Source organism: Ictalurus punctatus, chromosome 9 (genome assembly GCF_001660625.3).
Source record: "Ictalurus punctatus breed USDA103 chromosome 9, Coco_2.0, whole genome shotgun sequence".
Classification (NCBI taxonomy): Eukaryota; Metazoa; Chordata; class Actinopteri; order Siluriformes; family Ictaluridae; genus Ictalurus; species Ictalurus punctatus.
In genome coordinates, this window is record NC_030424.2 from 2187217 (window position 1) to 2208312 (window position 21096).

At 40.8% G+C, this 21096-nt stretch overlaps 2 protein-coding genes, 1 long non-coding RNA gene and 1 other non-coding gene across 6 annotated transcripts in view; 2 read left to right on the plus strand and 2 right to left on the minus strand.

Annotated features, from left to right (window-relative positions):
* Positions 1-2786, minus strand: part of ccdc85ca (coiled-coil domain containing 85C, a) — a 43831-nt gene extending 41045 nt beyond the window's left edge. Inside the window, exons 1-2 of one of the 2 annotated variants that reach the window (XM_017476402.3) lie at positions 2609-2786; positions 1106-2125 (exon numbers count right to left, since the gene is read on the minus strand). In XM_017476402.3, the coding sequence (XP_017331891.1) occupies positions 1106-1814 (709 nt within the window). In that variant the 5' untranslated portion in view covers positions 1815-2125; positions 2609-2786. The remainder of the gene's footprint in view (positions 1-1105; positions 2126-2608) is intronic. The other variant, XM_017476401.3, reaches the window with a different exon arrangement.
* A 4495-nt stretch (positions 2787-7281) lies between these two features.
* On the plus strand, positions 7282-15328 carry hhipl1 (HHIP-like 1). The gene is made up of 9 exons (XM_017476941.3): positions 7282-7632; positions 9850-10496; positions 10710-10853; positions 11028-11356; positions 11464-11590; positions 11824-11969; positions 13248-13329; positions 13886-13968; positions 14507-15328. The coding sequence occupies exons 1-9, from the start codon at positions 7375-7377 to the stop codon at positions 15097-15099; spliced, it is 2409 nt and encodes an 802-aa protein (XP_017332430.1). The 5' UTR covers positions 7282-7374; the 3' UTR covers positions 15100-15328.
* LOC124628483 (uncharacterized) lies at positions 12883-20586 on the minus strand. Of its 2 annotated transcripts, XR_008397050.1 has the most exons (4): positions 20344-20586; positions 19377-19490; positions 18368-19075; positions 12883-13064 (listed from the first exon to the last, which is right to left on the minus strand). It is a non-coding gene; the product is annotated as an uncharacterized LOC124628483 (long non-coding RNA). The 2 variants fall into 2 exon arrangements; XR_006983015.2 differs by lacking the exon at positions 12883-13064 and having other exon boundaries at positions 16740-19075.
* Positions 16408-16480, plus strand: trnat-ugu (transfer RNA threonine (anticodon UGU)). Its single transcript has one exon. It is a non-coding gene; the product is annotated as a tRNA-Thr (tRNA).
* Positions 20587-21096: the final 510 nt, after the last annotated feature.

A 21096-nucleotide genomic window follows, 5' to 3' on the forward strand; every position in this document is an offset into this window, starting at 1 on the left:
CGCCTCGGGCACGGAGTAAAGCCCGAGCCACGGGTCCGCGCATCGTTTCCAGGGTTACTCCCGGGAGACCAGTGAAGGCATCTCAGATCATCCGCTTAGTTAAGTTCCTATACAAGCTGATGAGAATCTGGGCTTTAAAAGGCTTTTACACACACACACGTATTTGAGGACATCTCGACGATACCGGATATGCATCACGATAAAAAATAAATAAAAAAATTTACACTTCCTTAAAATCGACTTTTTTAATGCGAAAAAAGTACAAAATTTGACTAGTGTGTCCAATCAGAACTCTTCTTAAGAAATAGTTTGTTTTCTTTCTAATCTAGATTAGTCTAATCTGAAAGATGGGAATTTGACGGATTTGTACTCGCAACCTTCAGGACGTGAGGGACGACAGAAACGTCGCACGTACAACTGCATTTAAATTAATATTCAAGTGATCTTTTGAAAATTATTATTAAATGTAGTATTGGATGATTTTGGACTAAAACGCGGGGTGAGTACCGGATCAGATTAGACACCTTTTCTGGTGTCAAACTACATCCCTCGTTGATGAAAACGCGGCAAAACTTAACGTTACCAAAACGAGCGCGAACAACAGGCAAGTTAGCTAGCGTGCAGGTTCTGCGGCTAAGTCTACGTTCGCGCTAGCAAGCGACGTGTCGCTCGTGTTGCTTTGTGACCGTTACTGTTGGAGATTGTGGGCGTGGCCTGTCCAGAGTAGCTACGGTGGTAGCTATTAACACGAAGTATACAACTCACTAATCTGTGTGATCGTTCCCCGCCCCCATTTACATGCTAAGTATTATTGCCAAGTTAACAAAGCAAACTAACCGCACTAGCTATGTACGCTCACGCACTCGCAAGCTCCAACGATCTCTACTACTTCTTTCCAAGCTTTATTTTTCTTCATGACGTCTCTATAGACATTTAACAAGCGGTCACATGACAGGATGAGATGAAATCTACTTCTGAAACTAAACTTGTGAGCGGGGAACTGAAGAAACGTCGCGCCACACGATCGGTCCGAAGGACCTTCTGAGTCACGGAACCGGTGCGCGGACAGTTAACGAAAACGCGCAGCGGTTTGCGCTTCACTTACCGTTCAGTCCGTTCGGTATGCTCCTGTGGAGGTGGTTAGTCGATAGATCGTCCATAGATCTTCTAATGGCTGCCATCTTGCCCTCGACAGGTTTGTGCCCGTGACCGTGATGATGGTGGTCCGGGCTTCCAGCGCTTCCCGTACTGGACGTACTGCTTCCGTCCCCCACGTCCCTCACGTTATTCGTGCCTCCGTTCAGGTTGGTCAAGCTGGACTGGCTGTCTATAGAGCTCCTCGACCCGGCGCCGTTCCTCTCCTCCTCCAGCATGACGATGATCTCCTTTAACTCCATGTTCTCGCGCACGACGGCCTCCTGATTGACCTCCAGCTCCTTCAGTTTCTGCTCATAGAACCCGACCTCCTTCCAGACGACGCCGGCCGTGTACCTGCCGAAGCGCTGCCACTCCCGCGACAGCTTCTTGCCCTTTTGCCGGTCGTCGTCCAAGAAGCAGCACAGCTCACGGAGCTCCTGGTTGTCGTCCTGCAGCTTCTGGTTCACTTCTTTCAAATTCCGGATCTCGTGAAGGTGAACCTGTAGTCTCCGGTTCACGTCGCGCATCATGTTCCCGTGCTCCACCATTAGGCTGATCTTCTCGCTCTCGACTCTGCGGAGCTTCCGAACCAGCTCGTCTTTGCCGAGTCTGAGGAGTTCCTCATCTGAGATTTTGCTTAAATCCTCCCTCGGGACGTCGGTCACATTTTTCGCCATATTCCTTTTCCGTGGATGGACGGCTGCGAGATGAAGCTGAAGGATCTCTAATGACGCCTACGTAAAAGTAGATCTAAAATCACACCCATGATTTATGAAAGAAACCAAGAATCCAAAAAGTGGGGAACCTGTTAAGCAAAAAAAAAAAAAAACAAACAAACAAACCAACAAAAAAAAAACACTGATTTTATATATATGTATATATATATATATAACTGCTTTTTTTTTGTCTCTGAAATCCTTCGTCTCCCCAGAGAAGGTCCGATCTTCAGTCCAGTGAGGTGAAATTAGACTTTCTGGTCATGCATAACCTGCAAGATGCATAGTAAGAGAAGACAGAATGAGAAAATCATCTCAATCACTGCAGTGGATGCTACAAAAAGGTTGCCAGATTGCTTAGATTAGTACCCACTTAAATCCTTTTTTACAACCTGAAATTCAAACTCGACTCTTGTATAAAAATGAACATAAACTCTTAAAAGCGCACTAATCATTTATTCCTCTCATATTCAATATAATAAACACAAACACATGTGCTCTAAACATCCCGATCTGGCAACACGTCAAAACCGAACTATTCGGTTATCCCACGTTCTTCACACTCCTAATCTCATACAGATGATACATACACACCGAAACTAACGCTACTTATAACTTTATACCTCCAAGTTCATGTTCTCGTGTTGTTTTAAGAACATAGCGATAGAGGGAAAGAGAATAAAAGGAAACATCAATTCGACTGAAAAGCACTTTACCCTTCAGCTCCTTCAGCCTCAGAGAGCGAGATTTCTTACCGTGTTTTGAAACACAGCCCTATTCCACATGACCCTTCTTCGTCCAAATGTTGGATTTAAGCTTTAAAAAAGAGAGGAACGTGTACAGAGAGCGGGTTATATAAACCTCCGAGCGAGCAGGTAGGTTGTGAGTGAGAGAGAGAGAGAGAGAGACTGCCTTTAACCATTTATCTAGCCTACTAAAGCAGATTGAGAACTCTTAAAGAGACAGGAGCCTAAAAATTCCCTGAGAACCGGCAACCCTTTAGCTCCGCCCACCTCGTCTGATAGGCTGAAGTAAAATAGCGTACACTAATCACATTTGTTTTGTGATTGTAGCAGCCAAAAATGTTTGATTTTTGTTGGGGTTTTTTTTCTCTCTACAAAATTTGTGATGCAACTTGCGAAGGATTTTTTTTTTTTTTTTTTGGGGGGGGGGGGGGGGGGGGGGTGTTCTGTGTTGTTTTTTTCCCCCCGGAAAATTACTTGCATTGCAGAAATCGCAAATGTTTTGCACAGTGAAGTTTGTTGGTAGATGAGACCATTTAGTTGTATTCATGTGAATCGAAGAGAGACCGCTCTTTGACCGGACGTCTCGGAGCAAACCTGCGGTCGTTGTGAAAAATCGCGAGTTTTACTGCGATACTGCGGAGTTTTGGGGGTTTTATTTTGGATTTCGTAAATGAACAACAAATAAATATGAATAAATGGGCTCTTTGTAAACCTTTTTTTTTTTGACATTTTATAAACGACTTTGAATTATACCTAAACCTTTACGAAACAAACTAAAAACCAAAATGTCATGTTTTTAAAAGAACTGAATTTTGTGTGAGAAATTTAGTAATGATGTTCAATATCTCTTGTTCTTGTGGCATCGAATACGTTGGGTTTTTTGTTTTGTTTTTTTTTTCTTTTAAGCTACGCACTTTTTAACCAGCGCTTAAATAATTCTCGATTGAAATCGGTGTTAAAAAAAAAAAAAGTGTTTATTATATATCGGATAAACACCTTTTTTTTTGTACGTTGTACATTTTAACAGTTAATAGTTACATTTAATGCTAGCGTCTGTTCTCACTTACGTTATAGCGGCGATAAACTTCAACGTTTTTTATTTTCATCTGTTATTCGTCTTAGATTATTATACGTCCGCCGTATACAAGTCCCTGTGGTTGAGCTGTTACTATCGAAACAAAAACGTATTAGAATGAGCGCATTAATATAAACCTATCCTGCATGTTATATCCGGAATGACTTTCCAAGCTGTGCCGTTATACAACAATAACATTCCGTCCAATCGGATTTCAGTATTCGACCTCACTGTGGTATTTACATTTTTTATGGTTATCTTTGACAGAATTTCCACCTTCCATTCGAAACACAAGCGCTCTTTCACGATACATGATCCTTACTCTAGTAACTTACAGTACGCAGGCTGAACATAATCTAAGACTAATAACAAACATTTCATATTTTAAAAATATGCCGTCTTTTTTTCTTTTGCGGTTTCTCGATGATATGCCGGGCTGCATTATTTTTGCCCAAATGACTGTTTATAGCTGGCATACGTGCTAACAGGAACTAACTCGTTTCCCATGCATTCCACAACATTAAATGTAACTATAAATGGATAAAAAGTACGCCTGTTGTGATATGTTATCGTTCACCCGTTGTGTTTTATTCCTTACAACTTTTTTGTTCATTTGTTGAGATATTTGTACACCTTTTTTCACCTTTAGTGTAAATATTTAATGTAGTAATTCAATTCAAGTAATGTAAATACGTAATTCAAGTAGGTAAATAATTTTCAATGCATTGTTACTCTTATGGAAATGAAGTAGGCGTCAGCTGAGTGTAATGATGGGAATCAATCGCCCTCTAGTGGACAAAGTTTATACAAGAATTTTGTGTGCTGTAACAGAGTAATTTAAATATGAAAGAAAAGAAAAAAAAAACTTGAGAATTTGAGAACTTTCAAACTTGCTCTAAATGTTTAGGATGTTTTTTGTTTGTTTGTTTGTTTGTTTTTTTAATTGGATAGAAAACCACCAATACATTAGCAGGTAATTCTGTTTTGTTGCTAATTCATCTCCTAGAAACTGAATTCAATGCCAACTCCTGCACTTAACTGTAAGTAATCTGATGAAACAACTCCGTCAATAAACAAATATCTTTCTAAACCCATGATAAGTGCGCCTGAGTAAACCCACCGAGAAAGCAGTACGTGAATTAAACTTCAACCTTCCTGCCACGTGCTCCCCCCCCCCCCCCCCCCCCCCCCCCCCCCTCCATATGGGGTCACTTTGCTGGACTTTACTGGGATTTTATTTAAGGTGTCGTTTTGTATCAAGTTTAGCGTTCGGGGCTTTTAGGTTATGTTTGGACATCTGCAAGGATGTAGAAAACTAAATAAATCGGATTACTGAAATTTATAGGCGATGCGTGGAATATAATATAAGATGATATAATCCAATAATAGCTTTAATCCAATATAAAGTAACTAATAATAAAGTAATAAACGAGGTTTGTTTACATGACTACTTGAATAATCTGATAATGCTTATGATGTCACACACACACACACACACACACACACACACACACACACAGTGACACAAAACTCCAAAGTATTTATTTTGACTCCAGCCTCAGCTCTTTTCCTGCACTGTTTATTTTAGCAGACTGGATTGCAGCTAATCGTTAAACCCTTCATGTTCCGAATCTGCTGCGTTTAACGCTGAAGTGCTGATTTAAAGGTAATTATTAAGCCTTTCACAAGCCCAGTCCCGCGTTGATGGATCGGGGATTAACACGTATGATGCTACTGTTCACAGTGTAAAAGTTCATTCGAGGCTCTGTGAGTTAATCTGTAATTTGGGTTTTAGATAACAACACACTGGATTTGCAGTATTAGGAAAAAAGTCACTGGGGTACATGACGTTTCACTTACTTGTGAATCAGTGGATTTCCAATTTGATTTTTGTAACTAAAGAGCCTTTATTTATTTATTTTACAATAGATATTGTCACAAAAATGCTTTACGGGTCAACTCTTCTGAACGACGTCGATTAGAATTCGTTACGGAATTCGACTTATCTGGCATTTTCGATCGGTATAAACAAGTGAATTGTTTTATAAGACTGTTATAAGATGAGTCAGGACACTGTTGGGTTTCTGTGTGTAGAGTATCGTGACTCTTGTGTTTAGCTGCTGGTTTAGCTGCACTCCTCTGTTCTACTTCATGCTATTCTACTCTATTCTACCCTACTCTATTCTTCTCTCCTCTGTTCTACTCTAGTCTGTGCACTCAATTCTACTCAGCTCTATTCTACACTAGTCTGTGTACTCAATTCTACTCAGCTCTATTCTACGCTAGTCTGTGTACTCAATTCTACTTAGTTCTATTCTTCTCTACTCTATTCTACTCTAGTCTGTGCACTCAATTCTACTCAGCTCTATTCTACTCTAGTCTGTGCACTCAATTCTACTCAGCTCTATTCTACTCTACTCTATTCTACTCTAGTCTGTGCACTCAATTCTACTCAGCTCTATTCTACTCTAGTCTGTGCACTCAATTCTACTCAGCTCTATTCTACGCTAGTCAGTGTACTCCATTCTACTTAGTTCTATTCTCTACTCTATTCTGCTCTAGTTTGTGCACTCAATTCTACTCAGCTCTATTCTACTCTAGTCTGTGCACTCAATTCTACTCAGCTCTATTCTACGCTAGTCAGTGTACTCCATTCTACTTAGTTCTATTCTTCTCTACTCTATTCTACTCTAGTCTGTGCACTCAATTCTACTCAGCTCTATTCTACGCTAGTCAGTGTACTCAATTCTACTTAGTTCTATTCTTCTCTACTCTAGTCTGTGTACTCAATTCTACTCAGCTCTATTCTACGCTAGTCTGTGTACTCAATTCTACTCAGCTCTATTCTATGCTAGTCTGTGTACTCTAGTCTGTGTACTCAATTCTACTCAGATCTATTCTTCTCTCCTTGGTTCTACTTTAGTCTGTGCACTCAATTCTACTCAGCTCTATTCTACTCTAGTCTGTGTACTCAATTCTACTCAGCTCTAATCTACTATAAGATATTTAAAGTTTTCTACCTATCGATTGTCTATTCTGATAAATCCCTATTCTGTTCTAGTGTACTCTGTTATACTCTACACTACTCGACAATGTTCTAGTCTACTCGGTACTATTCTACTCTATTTTGTTTTTACTTTAAGGTCCGTGGCGTCGTGACCAAAGACGACTCCTTTCCGCAAGATATGAACACTGTATTATTTTCCACCGGGACACAGATCTATTTCTATTCTATTCTATACTCTAGGTGTCTGGAGGAAATTCTTCCTATCTTCATGCGACACGTGCAACACGTTTTCACACGCAGACGATCCTGGCGAGGCGGTGAATAAAGTATGCAAATGAACAGATCGCGTCATTTCTGGCGACCTTTGCGGAGACTGGATTCGGCGACGTTTCCTTGAAAAGACTTGGCAACGCGGTAGGACCTGGAGGTCTGAGAAACCCGTGGAGAAGAAAGCGAATGTTGACTTCTTTTTTTTTTCCCCAGCACGAAATGGTGGAAGTGTAAAAATAAATAAATAAATAAAATAATAAATAAATCAATAAAACCCCACCACGTCAGATCATTTACAGTACAAACTCTCCATGCGCGTTCAAAGTGCAGTGAGGACAGAAAGCGCAGTGAGCCGCTTACATAACTCCTCTGTGTGTGTGTGTGTGTGTGTGCGAAGTTAAGTATCTGGTCAAAGGAAACACAATGCTCCGTCTGATTTTGCTGTATTTGTCGGGGTTATTATGTTTCGCACCTGTGCGCTCGCACCCGCAGTGTTTGGACTTCAAGCCGCCGTTTCAGCCGCTGCAGGAGCTGCAGTTCTGCGTCATGTACAAACACTTCGGCTGCTGCGACTTCGCCAGAGACCAGGAGCTCATGAAGAAGTTTTACCGCATCATGGACAACTTCGACTACTACGGCTATGCGAATTGTGCCGGGTACGTGCAAGACCTTCTGTGTCAGGTCAGTACAGTAGACAACACACACACACACACTATTCAAATCTCATTAAAAATAGGCAAAACCATCATACACATTTAAGACTATTATTATTATTATTATTATTAAGCACCATTTACTCTCACGTTCTTTAGAGAACCGTCTATTTACTGGTGCTTTAAAGAACCCAGAAATGGTTCTTCATAGCAGTTCTACAAGGAACCGTTTTATCAACAACAACAAAAAAACACCTTAGTTAGTGCTTTAAGGAACCAAAGTAAGGTTCTTAGGAGAGAGTGGTGAAAGAAGAACCTTTTCCAGTCCCACAGAGAACCTTATAGGGTTCACTTTAACCTGTCAACGGGTGATACGTTGAAGAACCAATACCCTGTTCCGAAAAGAAAAAAAAAACTATAATGAACCATAAAGAATTTCTTTAATCGCCAAAGAACCATACAGCTCAACTCAAGAACCCTATACAATGAAAAATGGTCCTTGACAAGAAGAAGGTTCTTTGCAGAACCTATGGTGCTGTGAAGAACCATTAAAGAACCTATATTTTTAAGATCGTAGAAAGATTGCCGAGAATGGTCCGCTGAAGGATGCCCTAAAGGTTGCACCTCCCCAAAATGGTTTATTTCCCAAGGTTGAGTGCATAATCTCATCCGTATGCTGTAGATTTGCACCTAAAAACTGCTGCTGTAATCGTAAAGACTACCCTGTGTTCATCCCGGGATTCAGGAATCTGCTCGTACTGAACATCCTTTCAGCACTCTTGAAAGGGTGTTTGTCGTCGAGCGTTTGTAAATGATTTATAATCCCACTATCCGGTGTCACACAGGACAGATTGCTGAGCCGTATCATCTTGCAGCTCTCGCCTGGTTTCCCACTGATGCTATGCAGGGTTGAGCCTGGCCAGTACCTGGATGGGAGACCTCTAGGGGAAAACTAAGGTTGCTGCTGGACGTGGTATTAGTGAGGCCAGCAGGGGTCATTAAAAATCCCAGGACACTTATTGTAAAAAAGTAGGCGTATAACCCTGGTGAAATTGGCCCTTCTCTATAATGCCCCCCTGATAATCCCCATCTCTGAATCGGCTACATCACTCTCCTCTCCACCATTAGCTGGTGTGTAGTGGGAGTTCTGGCGCATTGTGGCTGCTGTCGAATCATCCAGGTGGATGCTACACACTGGTGGTGGTTGAGGAGATCCCCCCATACTATGTAAAGCACTATATAAATGTAAGGAATTATTATTATTATTATTTTTAACAGGATGGGTGCCATTTTGATTTTGGTTCATCTAAAGAACTAGAGGGAGTTCTTCCTCATCACTGTTTTTCCTCCAAACGTCTGGTTTATTCATTTGGGATCTAAATCTACAAAACTATTTTGAACTGGGTTCTTAGTTTGGTGCCTCAAAGGAACCCTTGGAAGTTCTAACCCTTAAAAACCAGATGAATTGCATGCACGACCACTTGTAGAAACCTAGAAGTGTTTACAACCCAAAGAACCCATGCATGAGAAGACCTTGCATGCACCATGACCTTGTTAAGTACTATCTATGCTGTCATATGCCTTTAAAATAGCCTTGATAATAATAATGAATCCAGAACCACTGGCTAAACCTCACCGACCCCTGATGGTCTCTGAACCACATTTTGAGAGAACGTCGAGGACTTAGATGGCTCATTTCCAGCTGTGAATTTCGTGTCGATGTCACTTTAAATAGAGACGAGTAAAGTGAGGGGGAAAAAATGATTTCCTGTTCGAAGCTGTGCCGTGTTGTTCTGTCCGTCATAATGTGTTCCACTCATTTATTTTGTCTTCCATACGGCAAGCTGTCACTTTAAACGACAAACCCAAAACAGTGAGTATTCCCAGTGTGTCCTTTGGGATTACCTTATCTCTGCTCGAGCAGCAAAACAAAATAATTACTATGGCATGTCTGCTGCTACAGCTCAAGCTGGATTTGCACTGTATGACTTTATGGCCTGATTTGTCGCAGACAGAAATCACGCATGGTAAAAAAGGAATTATTTGGTTTTGAGTTGAGATGTTATGGCTGATTTTGATACACTGCTGTAATCGAACAGCCTAAAACTTGTACACATTTTGTCTTGTTTACTGAGTCCTTAGCTTTAAGGAGTATCGAATCATTTGTGTACGTACAGAACAAATGTATTGGACTTTCCGCAATTCCCGGAGCTCCCTGCTCACTCTTCCCGTTTTCTCGCATCAGGAATGCTCACCATACGCTGCTCATCTTTTTGATGCTGAAGATCCCAGTACACCCCTGAGATCCATTCCAGGACTCTGTCCAGACTACTGCTCCATTTTCTACTCTAAATGCAGATCCACCATTCCTCTGCTATCAGACGACCCACGCCTGTCACAGCTAGAGCACGACCGTACCAGACTCTGTCGGTATCTGGAGCTGGACGATTCAGACTACTGCTTCCCTCATGTCCTGAGCAACGAGGTCTTGAACAAAAACCTGGGACGTGTCACGGCGGATAGAGATGGCTGCCTCCAGCTGTGCTTGGAGGAAGTAGCTAACGGACTTAGGAACCCTTTAGCTATGGTGCACGCCAACGACGGCACACACAGGTTCTTTATCGCGGAGCAAGTCGGCCTGGTTTGGGTGTATCTTCCAAATAAGTCGAAGTTGGGGAAGCCATTTTTGAACATCACGAAGACTGTGCTGACGTCTCCATGGGAAGGCGATGAAAGGGGATTCCTGGGTCTCGCTTTCCATCCCAGGTTTAAGTACAACGGAAAGCTGTACGTCTACTACTCCGTCGAGGTGGGCTTCGACGAGAGGATCCGAATCAGCGAGTTTCGGATCTCCGCTGCAGATATGAACGTTGTTGACCATACTTCTGAAAGGTAAGATCTTCTACTTAATCATGCACATACCTTCAGAGCGGTTTTGCTTCTGTAAAAGACATATCTGATTTCATCAGGAAGGACATTTCTGCACTCTGAAAGCCACAAAACCACACGAAATCAGACATGTAGTGCGTTTACTTGTACACGCAATGTTTTTGGGAACTGCCAGATGTGTCATGTGCCTCGTCGAATCACTCGTCGTTTTCTCAGAGTTATATTAGAGATCGATGAACCCGCTTCGAATCACAACGGAGGCCAGCTGCTCTTTGCTGATGATGGTTACTTGTACATCTTCACTGGTGACGGTGGCATGGCCGGAGACCCTTTTGGAAAATTTGGGAATGCGCAAAACAAGTAAGTCTGGATAATTAAAAAGTAAGTTATCCTTACTGAGTTGTTTACTGAATTTCTTACAAGCGAAGTCCCCAGTAACTTAAAAAATACGCGAACGATTTTCTTTTATGGCTCGATGGTTTAAATGAACAGCCAAAATGTACCCGATCTAATGTCTTTGTGATTTATTTCTAGGTCTGCTCTGCTGGGTAAGGTCCTCCGCATCGACGTGGACGATAACGAGAAGGGACCGCTGTACAAAATCCCTCCTGACAACCCGTTTGTGCACGAGCGCGACGCTCGGCCTGAAGTGTACGCCTACGGCGTGAGGAACATGTGGAGGTGCTCTGTGGACAGAGGCGACCCTTTCACCAAGGACGGCAAAGGACGCATCTTCTGCGGCGACGTGGGCCAGAATAAATACGAGGAGGTTGATCTGGTGGAGAAAGGCAGGAACTATGGCTGGAGAGCAAAAGAAGGCTTCTCTTGTTATGACAAGAAATTGTGTGCCAACAGCTCTTTAGGTGGGCTTCCTATGAAAAGACTGTTAGAACTGAAGCATTCCTTCTCGGCGCTGTTACTGAAATCATTACAATGCCATTTCCTTTCTTTATTTTTTCTTTGTTTTCAGGCGATGTTCTTCCGATTTACGCATATCCTCATAAGATGGGGAAATCGGTAACAGGAGGATACGTCTACCGAGGCTGTGAATACCCCAATTTAAACGGAATGTACATATTCGGAGATTTTATGAGTGGGTACGTTTTAAAAAAAGTCTCTCACGTTGCACGTGTGAGTCAAAGACGTGTACAAAGAAAATGATTCATGTACAGTATTATTATTACTATTAACTTATTGACTGAGTAATTCTGTCCTGGTGTACGTGTTCTGCCGTGGTTCTCGAAAGTATAACCTTGAACGTGATGGGTTTATTATAAACACACAGCTGACTTTTCATGACCAAAATGACTTCAGTGTGTGTTTCCTGCAGACGCTTGATGAGCCTAAAGGAGAACCGTAACACACGCCGATGGGAGTACAGTGAGATCTGCATGGGCTTGGGCCGGACCTGTGCGTTTCCAGGCCTCATTAACAATTACTACCCGTATGTCATTTCTTTTGGTGAGGATGAAGCAGGTAGGAATCCGAAATAACCTGTACATCATTTCTAATCTGCTGCCACTCTGATTGATAGTTTTATGGTTGAAGGCGTGGTTTTACATAGACAGAGGTGCATTTGCATTAATTTGCATCACTTACAGTATTGTTCGGAAGTCACAGACCACCATTTTTTTTTTTTGTCAAATGGTCATTCAGTACTTATGGTTAATTATTTGGTGGCAAAAAGGAAAGATGGGAAAATGTACAGCACTGTAATTATGCAAATTAGCTCAAACTCTAAGTGGGTGGGGCTAAATGGTTCTTGGGGCTTTTTTGCTTGGGAGAACGAGAACCCAAGGAATAAGTGGGAAGAATTTTTTTTTTGTAGGACGTAAATGTCAAACCTTAAACTACTGCACCATTATCAGGCCTGTGTGGGTCCCTTCGTGTGCCTGAGTAGAGGGGGCCATACTGCACCGTTCCTCCATATTTGGTGGTTCTATGACTTATAGCCTTTGCTCTCTATACCATTTTTAGCAGAGAATCACAAGAAGAAGAAAAATCCTAACAAACGCAATAGTGTTCCAGCACCGTTGGTGCTAATAGTATGTGCACCCCTGACCATCACACCCATATGTGCTTGTTGAACGTCTCATTCCAGATTTAATCCCTCTTTGCTGTTATAATAAGATCTACTCTTCTGAGAAGGCTTTCCATTAGATTTTGGGGCGTGGCTGTGGGGATTTGTCTTCATTCAGACACAAGAGTATTAGTGAGGTCAGGCACTGATGTTGAGATGTTGAGGCCTGCGGTGCAGTCGGCATTCCAGTTTATTCCAAAGGTGTTCAGTGGGGTTGAGAGGTCAGTGCTCTGTGCAGGACACTCAGAGTTCTTCTTGAGTAATGCTTCGAACAGGTTTGGGCCTCTTAGTTCCAGTGAAGGGAAACTGTAATGCTACAGCATACAGAGACATTCTATACAATTGTGTGCTTCAAACTTTGTGGAAACTGTTAGCGGAAGAGCCGAATATGGATGTGATGTTCAGGTGTCCACAAAATTTGTTCCATATCAAGGAGAATCAAGGCTGGGGATGATTACTTTCTGGTGCATCACTGTAGATTCATGCAATCACTGAAAAATAAATAAATAAATAAATACACTTGTAGGGATGGTATTGAAATCAAACTAATTATTCCTTTTCCAGCTCACATACTGTGTCCTGTAATATTTGAGTAATTGTTACACTGAATTAGAACAAAAATAAATAAATAAATTATAGAACCGGTGCTCTAATGAACGCTACACTGTGATTAGGTGAACTCTACTTCCTGTCTACTGAAGTTCCAAGTGCAACGTCACCCACTGGGGTTGTGTATAAAATCGTCGATCCGTCACGGTAAGGATTTTTTCGCCGCTGCACTGCATGTAAACCACAATGCCGATTTTGCAGAATCAGCATGATTTCCTTCTTACCGGCATGAAGCGTGACGTTTCTTTCCCGGAATTTAGCATCTGCTCATAATTCTGTCGTACAAATCACTAAAAAAAGAAGTTGAAAGCATGCTGACAAAGAATCGTGAAGTTTTTAATTTGGGTTGTTGATTTTAATGTACAATGGATTTCTGTCTTCACTTGCCAAAGGCATGAAACGATTGGCTTGTACCTACTGTACAGTCTGTGAAAACTTAAAAAAAAAAAAAAAGGGTCAAAAGCCCGGCTTTGGCAGCACAGCACAGAGCTGTCATCTAAATCTTACTCTCTTTCTGGCACAGATTAAGTCCACTGGCCAACTTCCACACAGCTGTTTTCTCTTTCTTTCACTGTTTGCAGCTTTTCTTCTCCACATTCATTTCAATACTCTTGAAATTCTGTATTGAAGCCATGATGAGTTAAAAACACACGGTCGTGTCGGTCCGTGAACAGATAAAAGAGTGTTGCGTGCTTTATTACAGACGTGCTCCACCTGGAAAATGTCATTACACCCCCCTTCCAGTGCAAGTCAAGAGCAGGCTTGTAGCATTCAAGCCAAAGGAAAGTAGGTCTTCTGGCTTGTTCTTAATAATAATTTTATTCCAAAGCAGTGTTCTGTTTAGAAGAAGTGTATCTTGGCAGTGCTTTCCTTGGTTTCGACAATGTTTTCTGAATGTACTACTAGTGTAACTAACTACGAGCTAATAACATTACGCTCACAGAAATAGCGGTACCAGGCTGTACTTTTGCTTGTCACTGAAGTGGTACCATTAAGAATGTACCTTTTATACATTTTATGTGCATCTTTCAGTTGGAAAGATGTTAAAAATAACTTAAGGTACCTGCACTGATTAACCTTTAATCGAGAAAAGATATTTAAAGGTACGACACATCATGGCCGCGATTAGCTATGAGGATATCGTGGTATCGTTCGGTATTGTGGTATATTAAATGTATGATTACGACTAAAACACGTGCACCTTCCCAGGTAAATTTACAAAACTTGCCCGCTTAATGGTACCACCCCACTTTATTTCTGACAGTGTAGCATTATTATATCTTTTCAAAGTCTTATTAAATAATTTTAATACATCTCTCCCAAGCATTAATTGGCGTTGAAATACCAACAAAACGACCACGACTCTCAGAAACAGCTGAGTTTGAAAACAAACCAACAGAACCTCCGCATGAAACGACAAAAGATTGGATTCAGGAGTTGTTGGACATCCTAAGACAAGAGGAGGACACCGTGGGTATGACCACACCATTTCCGACGACTACAACCACTACCACCAAGGCCACGCCTAGACATTCCCGTAAAGGCAGACGGAAAAAAGTTAAGAAGTCTGAAAATGGTGCGGTGAGACTGATGGGAGATGAGCAAGGCCGGAAAGACCGTGGCAGAGTGGAAATCTACGCCAACGGGGAATGGGGGACCGTCTGCGATGATCTCTGGAACACCCAAAACGCCGCAGTGGTGTGTCGACAGCTAGGATTCAGCTACGCTCTCAAAGCATCTAGAAATGCCGAGTTTGGGGAAGGGAAGCATCTGAGGATACTTCTGGATGACGTGCAGTGTGAGGGAACAGAGGAAACCCTTCTGAACTGCCAGCATTCAGGTGTAGGCATACACAACTGCGGTCATCACGAGGACGCAGGCGTCATATGCAGCAGTTCAGAACAAGTCGAATATTAGCATTCAGGGCGGCCTCTGTGTGAAATACAGATGGAGAAAGAGACGTAAATTGTGAAAAAAAATAGCACGTAGGTCTACCTCATCAACTGAAATAATGAGAAATGTCACAATAACCGTTAATGAACGTGTAACTGAGCTCCATCATGTTTAATGAAGCAAATACATGTATGTGTTTACTTGGATTTTGTATTATATATTGAAATAAAGTAATTATATGAATTAACACAAATCTCGATTATGAAGTTATTTCATAAAACATGCAAATAATTTAATGTTATTTACAACATTTTATAGCTAACTGTTGCTAATTGTTTGTAGCTGTTTGTGACGGTTTGTCAAGTAGACTCTTGAATTTGTGGATTGTTTTCAAATACATTTTAGACTGTTTACAGTCTGTAACCACTGTAAATGTTTAAGGTATATTAAACATTTAAATAATATCTTATTATCCCGGAATCGTCGAAAGAAATGCTGAAAGAAAGAAATGCAACTATGAAATAGTTGCTAGCGCTGTTGGTAGCTAGCTAACAATTGCTGCACAAGTAATAGGTAGGCTAAGTGTTAAGTTAATACAAAGTATTTATTATAGCTTATACAAACAAGCACTGGAGTATTTAAACACCGTTTAGTTTTAGAGATTTAGTTTAACTAAAGCAGTGTTTGCGCTGTCTTGTTTGTAGTGAATCCTAGAGCTGATCTGGAGTCGACTCCGACTCTGGTTCATTCAGGAGTCCTATTTTTTAGACGACTCTTATTCTGATTCTAAGTCTAGATGTTTTGATCTCAGGAGTCGATTTTTGGTAAACAAATGAGCACTTTATTTAGTCTGTATGCAAACAACCAGAGTCGTTTTCACTCTATAGAATCGAATCTAAAACATGGCGATTCTCAAATTAAAGTGAAGAACCGAATTTTGGAGTGAACGATGTTTATGGAGTCGACTCTGATACTGATTCCCGATGTTCAGAATGACAGGTGTCGATTCACATAATAAAATTCGCATGTCGGTAAACTAATTCCAGCCTACTCATCATCATGGTGAGGGAATAGGTAGGTCTGTGTCAGATGGTGATAGTGAAATATCTTACTTTATCACATTAGCATGCAAACTAGAGCTGAATGAATTGTTAAAGAATCGACTCTTTTGTGATCGCCTGCCACATCCAATGGTTACAGCTAGCTAAGCTACCGCAGGGTACGATTAAGACGATGTAGCACTATAATACAACATGAAAATTTAATTTAAAAATCACCAGCCGATAAATTTTAGTTTGGATTTATAAGCATATTTGTTCGGCTCGCATGCATGGCTCCATAGCTCAGTGGTTAGAGCACTGGTCTTGTAAACCAGGGGTCGCGAGTTCGATCCTCGCTGGGGCCTCGACCTTTTTTAATTGTTATTTTTTATCTTTTTAATAAAATAAGTGTTTACAATTATGATCATTAGATTAGAACATTACATAATTGTTTGAACCAAGTGATCTCCAGGACCAGGTTTCTACAATACGGTACTTCTATGAGATGCAATAACGCATTACATCACGATATTTAAATATAATATTAATGTTCTGACACTGATACTAACAGACTACAATATAACATATACACTTATTATGCTTTTGTGTTTTATTCTCCCCAGGACTTATTTTATTTTTAAAACGCTCAGAAAAGGTTGTTCAATCATTTAAAAGTGAAGTTGTAAGGCCATCTACTGGTGAAACAAGAGTACAGGCGTGTAAGTCAATATATCACCAACAGGTGGCGCTGGTGCACTGTACTGTAATAACACTACAGCATTTTCTCACAATAGACAGACCTTAATGATTTTCTATCACCCTTTTTTAATGACATTTTTATATTGATACTACATAACATTGTGAGCGTTTTTGCAGTCTAACAGGGAGCATTATCCTGCTGAAAGAGGCCGCTGATATTAGGGAACACCGTTACCATGGAGGGGTGTATTTGGACTGCAACAATGTTTAGGTAGGTTGTACGTGTCAAAGTAACATCCACATGAATGCCAGGACACAAGGTTTCCCAGCAGAACATTGCCCAGAGCATCACTCTCCCTCCGCCAGCTCGCCTTCTTCCCATAGTGGTCCGATTCCCATGGAATCGGACCAGACGGGTTAGTCTTCGCTCCTCACGTACATCAATGAGCCTTGGGCGCCCACGACCCTGTTGCCGGTTCACCGATTGTCCTTCCTTGGACCACGTTTGGTAGGTACTAACCACTGCATACTGGGAACACCCCACAAGACCTGCTGTATCAGAGATGCTCTGACCCAGACGTCTAGACATCACAACTTTTCCCTTGTCAAAGTCGCTTAGATCCTCAAGCTTGCCCATTCTTCCTGCGTCCAACGCATTAACTTCGAGAACTGACTGTTCACTTGCTGCCTAATAAATATATCCCACTCCTTCACACGTGCCACTGTAACGCGATAATCACGTTATTCACGTCACCTCTCAGTGGTTTTAATGTTATGGCTGATTAGTGTATATCACACTTAGAAAATGCAATGCAAAACGCAGACTTCTTTTTTGACACACATTACCACTTTTTATACGGATAAAGGTATAGTAATATCCCTAAAGGGAACACAAACTTCAGCAACTCAACTATTCTTGCTGATTGTCCAACATGAAAGAAATCTGGCATGTTCAATAATCTTGGTGTTATTCTGCAGTTAGGACTGTTTACACAGCGGCTCCTGCCCACATGCCGAAGACAGAAAGCACCTGAACTGCGTCTTTATTGGCAACGATGCGAGAATCGCAGGATTCCACAGCTGATGGACAGCTGATTATTAACACTGGGCCAGACGCATGGGCCTCTTAAATACAAGGCCTCGTTGACGGAGAAAGGCTTCTCTACACATTATGATGCCTATTTATGTATTTGTTTGTTTGTTTATTGTGTTAAGCCATACCAGGGAAGCATCTTTGGCTGGACTTTCAGGTATATATCTGAGGAATATGACGTGTGTTTGAAATTTCCCACCAATTGAAATCAGTCCCAATACACGTAGTAGCGCTCATATTGCACATCACGAGTTATAATCCGAGTTACTAAGTACATCAACTTCATAAAAATGTACGAATTTGATCTGATAAGTAAAGAGCTTAGGTTTTTTATTATCTTAAAGCCTGTCTTGTCTATAAATAGAGGAGATCTCTGACAGGATCAGCGAGTGGGATTAGGGGTTCGAGATGAATCTGTCCCCAAGCTGGAAGTCGATCCTACATGCAGCTGTTTACTCACAGTTTGAGGTCCGTCTCTTCTCGGTATCATCTCCTCCTCATCTCTCAACACGAGTGAAAACCTCCTGAGGAGTTTAGGAGGATGCCAGATTAGGTAAGGAGTACTCGTGTGTAGCTATTACTTGCCTTTTTATTTTTCCTTCATTCATGCATTCAGAAATGCAGAATTTCTTCAAGCATGGAGGTCATTTGATGTGAGCTGAAGGAGCCCACTTGCGTTTCTCAAACGCTGCAGGCCTGCTCACATTCCTGGCTGATCGGACTGGTATGTGGAGACCTTTGGAATCAGGGGATGACTGCTGTAAAAGCTTGACAAACACGAACATAAAGCAGCAATTAAGAAAATAAACAGTGCTAAGGTCCAGGGTTGGCGTCACCCGCAAACATCGGGTCAACAATGGGAGGTCTATGTTTACCGCCCTCTCATAGAACAAATCCAATCCATTCTGTAAAGAACCAGGTGAGTTATCTTCTCCCACCGTGACAGATGAATGGGAATCGTCAAGGTCAGCTGTGTGGCATAGAGTGTGACGGGTCAACGATAAACATCTCTTGAGTGCTGGATTTCTCTGGGGACAAAACAGACAATAGGTAGACCCTTAAAGTTCCAGCCACTCCAACATGCCGACATGTTTTTGCACGTCTTGTGCAAACTTTTGATGGCTCGCACACGAGTTCTCACATCTGGGTGGTCAACGGATAGCGCGGACTAAGAAAAAATAAGACACAATTAAGCAATTAACTTCTTATCAGTGTTCTATAGCATGAGTCAACATCAGTTTTGGTTTAAGAAATATACAAAACGCAGTTAACTAGCATTCGTCCTAATATCGTGCGCCCGTTAAGGACTTTCTTTTTGAAATAATTTCATTAAAACGATGATCATTTTTATTTCATAATTTTTCTTTCCGTCTACCATTTGAAAGTAGCAGGTTTGTACGTTTAAAGTGACCTCATCAGTGAGTATCACTGAAAATAAACAAGAATGAGGGGGAAATGAGCGAACTTACTTTTCTTCTTCCCATGATCTTCAGGAAATTCAGATGATGCGACAACTTCCTGTTGAACATGTGACACGTGGAAGATTCCAAATATTTCTTAGGGGTGAACATGTTCATGTGTACCTATGGGGTCCATGGGATTGAATTGACCTCTTATTCTTGTTTTATTTCATGTATAATGTTAAATCAATTTTTAGTAGCCTATACTTTCTAACTCACCGTTCTGCTGTCCCTGCTGAAAAAAACCCAATAGAACCAATCACAGAAATTCTAATGGTTTCCACTACAAGTACCATTATAAACCATCACTTAACTATAAAACCCTTTATCAAATGGCAAGGTGTTCTATTGGTCCTTAATGGTATCCATTAGACATAACATGCCACCAATAGAAGGCAACAGTTTACCAGTACAGACCCAAAATGATCTGACCATTACAGTTTCCAGTAAAACCAATACAATTCCCATTATAAACATTAAAACCATTACAACTTCTATGATGGTTTCTAATGTTTTTTTTTTGTATTTAGCAGGGGTAGTATGTGAATTTCACTCTGGGATGAATACAGCTATCTAAGGTGTACTAAAGTGAGGGTAACTAAAGGTAACTAAAGTGTACCTGGTTAAAAAAAAAAGTTTGAAAACTCCTGCTCGATTTAAAATGGTGGGTGTTACTTTAGCTTTGTTACTCCGTCACTACTTACTTACTCACTCACTCACTCTCTCTCTCTCTCTCTCTCTCTCAGGACTCAGTTCACGGATTTTCTGAGGTAATTAAATCAGCTAGCAATAGCTAGCTAGCTGAAGTTCAATAAAAGTCATTCAGTTACATACACGAACTAGCTAATATTAACTTGCTAGCCCTGCAGCTTAACTCGAAATAAAATGAATGTTATTTAGAATAAATAAATAAATAAAAACAATTTTATCGTGTGAGGTAATGGTTTGATGGTTACTTTAGCAGCTAACTACTTACTTAGCCTGTCAGCCAGGTTGAAGCGCGCGAGACAGGTAACGTAAAAAGAAAAGAAACATCCCTAGTTCTTCACTAGTGGCTCATCAATGAGCTGTCACTCCAAATTGGAATATATTTTAATTTTTCCATGAACTTTTTCCCTGTAGTGAGATCCTCAGCACTCTAGCCAACTCTTTTCAGGGGAAAATGTACACTCAGAAACTCACTAGAAGTCGCCAGATGACGTCGCGGACTATTTGCATATTGGTTGATTTATTAGGTCATATTTCCTTATCCAAATGTTACATGAAGAACTTAGTCTTTCTGAAGACAGGTATACTCAGATATAAATTCATCTATAACATGTCTGCTCATGTTAGTAATAAAAAAAATATCAATCAAAACATGTATATAAAAATACACTTTTAGACTTTAAGCCCCGCCCACTTTGCACAATCAAGTTGTTATCAAGTTGTATGGCTGAAAAGACTTTCCTGACATGTCCATTATGTGTCATTGTGATATACATGTAAATTTTATTTATAAATCTTATAAAACACTCAAACTAGAAAGGAAATCACACTTGCATTGTATTTTAACACCAAATCAATTTTTTATTTATTTTTTTTTTTTTAATATTCAGAACCAAAAATCTCTTTACTTCCTGCATTTATGAAATTTTACATGTTCGTGTTCATTCAAAGGAAATTTACACCAAATGTTAATTATTGTTGGATTTCGGTTAGATTTTATGGCATAAAATATTTATATTTT